The sequence below is a fragment of the Gadus chalcogrammus genome, chromosome 1 (genome assembly GCF_026213295.1).
Source record: "Gadus chalcogrammus isolate NIFS_2021 chromosome 1, NIFS_Gcha_1.0, whole genome shotgun sequence".
NCBI lineage: Eukaryota > Metazoa > Chordata > Actinopteri > Gadiformes > Gadidae > Gadus > Gadus chalcogrammus.
Genome location: NC_079412.1, coordinates 21243932 through 21245413, shown reverse-complemented (window position 1 = coordinate 21245413; position 1482 = coordinate 21243932). Strand labels below are relative to the sequence as shown.

General features: G+C 47.9%; 1 protein-coding gene across 1 annotated transcript in view; it reads right to left on the bottom strand.

Annotated features, from left to right (window-relative positions):
• Positions 1-889: 889 nt before the first annotated feature.
• tmem81 (transmembrane protein 81) overlaps positions 890-1482 on the bottom strand; it is a 17974-nt gene continuing 17381 nt past the window's right edge. Inside the window, exons 10-11 of the mRNA XM_056590897.1 lie at positions 1417-1482; positions 890-1090 (exon numbers count right to left, since the gene is read on the bottom strand). The exon at positions 1417-1482 is cut by the window's right edge and continues 110 nt beyond it. Coding sequence (XP_056446872.1) covers positions 899-1090; positions 1417-1482 — 258 coding nt within the window. The 3' untranslated portion in view covers positions 890-898. The remainder of the gene's footprint in view (positions 1091-1416) is intronic.

Here is a 1482-nt window from a genome sequence, read left to right as displayed (position 1 = left end):
TTAATACAGTATACATTCCCACTATGTACTTTTCCGTTCTAATTCACTATTCTGTCTGTTCTAGCGTGTTGCGTTGACTGGACTGGATGCCTGGACTCTCCTCATGGTTAACCGGTCAGCACCCCATCACCATTTTAATATGATGTGCATGTATTTACCTGTATGTCAATGATGGCACCCATTGCACACCTGACCATCCCTGGAAGAAGGGATCCCCTACTTTGCGTTTCTTCTCAAGATTTCTTCCTTGCTAATTTCAAGGGAGTTTTTTCTTGCCCTTGTGGGGGCTTGGGTAAAAGGGGGTGTCAAGAACATGTGGCCTGTTAAGCCCTTTGAGACGGTAATGGTGATTAAGGGATATACAAATAAAATTGAATTGAATTGCATTTTTTTTGCAACCTCCATTTAGGGGCCCCCCGCCAGGTACTTGGTGCCCTACGCGCTCTGTGTACTCTGCGTATGAGGATCGGCGGCCCTGGATCGGAGAGATCTATTCACATGGTAGAATTAAGCCTTCTAGCGCAGAGCATAACGATCGATTCATGTGTTCATTGTAATTTATGTGCATTTACAATTTTAAAAGCAAGAAATTGCTCAGCTCAGCCCAAAATCACAATAGACTAAATTATGGTCGCTAGAAGAGGGGAAACCTTGCGTTTGGCCGACACCTAGTGGCTCAATCATGCAACTGCAGCTACCGCCGTCTTCTTTGATATAGAAAAAGGAGGTGACGCAGGAGGAGACGTCTTCCTAATATTTGTTATAGGTTCAAATGCCCCAAAAAATGTATTTCCTCAAAAAAAGAAACATTAAATAAGTAGAGCCATCCACATCACTCACCAGATAGTAGAACCAAAGAGCCAGCGTATTTCAGTTTGTTTAATCAGACTCAGTCCGGTTATGATTCGACCTCAGACAGACAAGCACCGGAACGCTCAAAGTCAGACCTCCGGGTCTTTCTGTCTCTCCGCGGCTCCATCTCCTGGTTCTCCTGGCTCCCGCTAATCCCCCTACCCCGGACCAGGACCCGGTAGAGCCCCATCACGGTCAGACCTGCCAGACCGGTGGACACCCCCAGACCCACCAGCACCTGGGGGGGTCCAAGACCAGTGGAACAATACCAGAGCGGTTAGACACACAGGAGGACCAGGACGTAGAACCAGACCGAGCCGGATACAATCGGTTAGAACTAAACAGAACCGGACAGAACCGGAGAGAAGTAGACAGAACCGGACAGAACCAGACAAAAAACGGATTCCTTAAGGAACTAGTTCCTTAAGAAGCAGCTATTACCAGACACACTTTTCCAGCATAAAGCAGGACAAGATTAAACCAGTTACCAGAGTTTGGTTTCTGGGGAAGCAATGCATGATGGGAATATAAACCAGGTCCATTGAGCTCCTATGAGGACCGTACCATGTAGGGCACAGTGCAGGTGAGGAACAGTCGGATCCGGTCTGGGTTCTGGGGCCCGGGGGCCGG